Source organism: Mastomys coucha, chromosome X (assembly GCF_008632895.1).
Source record: "Mastomys coucha isolate ucsf_1 chromosome X, UCSF_Mcou_1, whole genome shotgun sequence".
Lineage (NCBI taxonomy): Eukaryota > Metazoa > Chordata > Mammalia > Rodentia > Muridae > Mastomys > Mastomys coucha.
Window position 1 is genome coordinate 127,477,439 of NC_045030.1, and position 2,039 is coordinate 127,479,477.

Sequence of the window (2,039 nt, forward strand, 5' to 3'; positions counted from 1 at the left end):
GCAATATTGGGGGGGGGACAGGGCTGGGGGATATGAGAAGGGGGATCAGGAGCCCTTACCCCAGGCCATGGATCCCTAAGCAGACAATATAGATGACAAAAAGGTGATGCGTATACCAGAAGAGCTCGAAATAATTCCTGCGGATAAACTCCATAGCTGAAGTTACCATGAGAACCAAAGCTACAGTGGCAATCACTCCAGTAAGGCCAGCAATACTGGTAAATGCTGTATACATCACTGTCTGTGAAAGGAGAAAATGTCAGCCTGGCACACACACGCAAAATCCACCAATACCACCATGCTCTTCCTAATCATGACCAGATACTCATTCTTTGTCATCGAATCACCTCACCATGTTTGGAGACTGGATGGGATTTAGCCAAGAACTTTCTTCTTTCTCAGGATGAGATAGGCTGGAGAGGACAGAGGCAAGAGATCCATCCATGGCCTGTTGGCTTCTACTGTAGCGTTCAAAGTTAAATAGGTGTGCAATGATATGAATAGCTAAGAGGAAAGATGGGAGGTGTCAGGAATATTCTGGCACACATACCCCACTGAAATAAGAGACTCAATCTATAGTGTCTAGCAGAATGCTGACTCCACAGTGTGCCCAACTACACAGAGAGACCAAAGAACTTTTTTTCTCCCACCCATTCGGTTCCCAAAGGAACAGAATATATACTCTATGAATATGGATCTAAAAAGGTGTCTCTTAAGTAGTTCCAGGTGATCACTAAATATCTTTTAATGTTTCTATACACAAGCAAATAACACTACACCCAGAATCACCTACTTACTGTCCATGGCTGCATGCTTTGCCCAAGTTACCTGTGAATATGCAGATCATATATGCCACCAGCTTATGGAAGATGAGGTTGTGATCCAATGGCTTTCTCAGCGTGCGATTGCAAAACTACAAATGCAAAGTCATCCTGGTCAGGAATCCCCAGCCGGTCTTAGGAAATTCACTCATTCACACCAACATGTCTTAGCCATAACACACCAATACCCCGCCATCCTCATCCACCAAAGGAGACCTCCTCGGGCTTCCATTCCTAAGGACTTGGTGTTGAGCTTCAGGTACTCTTTCTTTAATGTGAAAGTTGAACTAAGAACAGCTGGAACTCACTGAGCAGGTGCCCCTCAAGAAGGACAGCAGATTTCGACACACGGGAATCAGGATCATCATGCTGTTAAAATTCAAGCACAAAGCAGATGCTCTGGCCACGGCCAAGGCAGTCTGGAACAGAGGAGAAAAGAGAGACTGCTACTTTATCTCAGCATCTAGCAGGTGAGGATTGGTCCAGTCTGATTTCTAAGATGAGCAAATGGATACTAGGACAGTTTCCTGCACCCCTCCATCACTCTCTCTGGCATGCTAGGCCAATCTCTCTGTTTCCAAACAGAGGGAAATGTGTTGAACTTACTTAATAGAATTGAGAAATCCCCATGAGAGTGGCTTGGAATAGTTGTGTGATTTATTTACTAATGTGAGCAAGAACAAGATCCAGTAATTCCACATTAGCAAAGACAGTCTATGGATGCAACATTTTGCAGTGGGTATTTTTATTTCATGCATTTAATTATGATTTTATTGTTTGCCCCTCATAAAATAGTCTTGCAGATCATATATCCTTTTATATATTTTTAACTAAAGCTTATATTAAGGTACAAGTATGCATGATGACTATTTTATTCTTTTTTCCACATTTTCTAATATTGAAATTATAATAAAGTAATACTTGTATACAAAATAAAAATTTAGCTCCTTTCGGTGGAAGCAGCCATTGTCCAGTAACTAGCCAAAATGACGAACATAAAGGGAAAGAGGAGAGGCACCCGGTATAAGTTCTCTAGGCTTTTTAGAAAACATGGAGTTGTTCCTTTGGCCACATACATGCGCATCTACAAAAAGGGTGATATTGTAGACATCAAGGGAATGGGCACTGTTCAAAAAGGAATGCCCCATAAGTTTTACCAGGTTTGGATCAAGCACATCAAGCCAAGCACTCAAAAGAGCAGAGCCAGCTTCCTGAAGC

General features: G+C 42.3%; 1 protein-coding gene across 1 annotated transcript in view; it reads right to left on the reverse strand.

Annotated features, from left to right (window-relative positions):
• Nox1 (NADPH oxidase 1) overlaps window positions 1-2,039 on the reverse strand; it is a 56,100-nt gene that overhangs the window by 13,206 nt on the left and 40,855 nt on the right. Inside the window, exons 5-8 of the mRNA XM_031375981.1 lie at window positions 1,130-1,240; window positions 829-913; window positions 353-504; window positions 60-241 (exon numbers count right to left, since the gene is read on the reverse strand). Coding sequence (XP_031231841.1) covers window positions 60-241; window positions 353-504; window positions 829-913; window positions 1,130-1,240 — 530 coding nt within the window. The remainder of the gene's footprint in view (window positions 1-59; window positions 242-352; window positions 505-828; window positions 914-1,129; window positions 1,241-2,039) is intronic.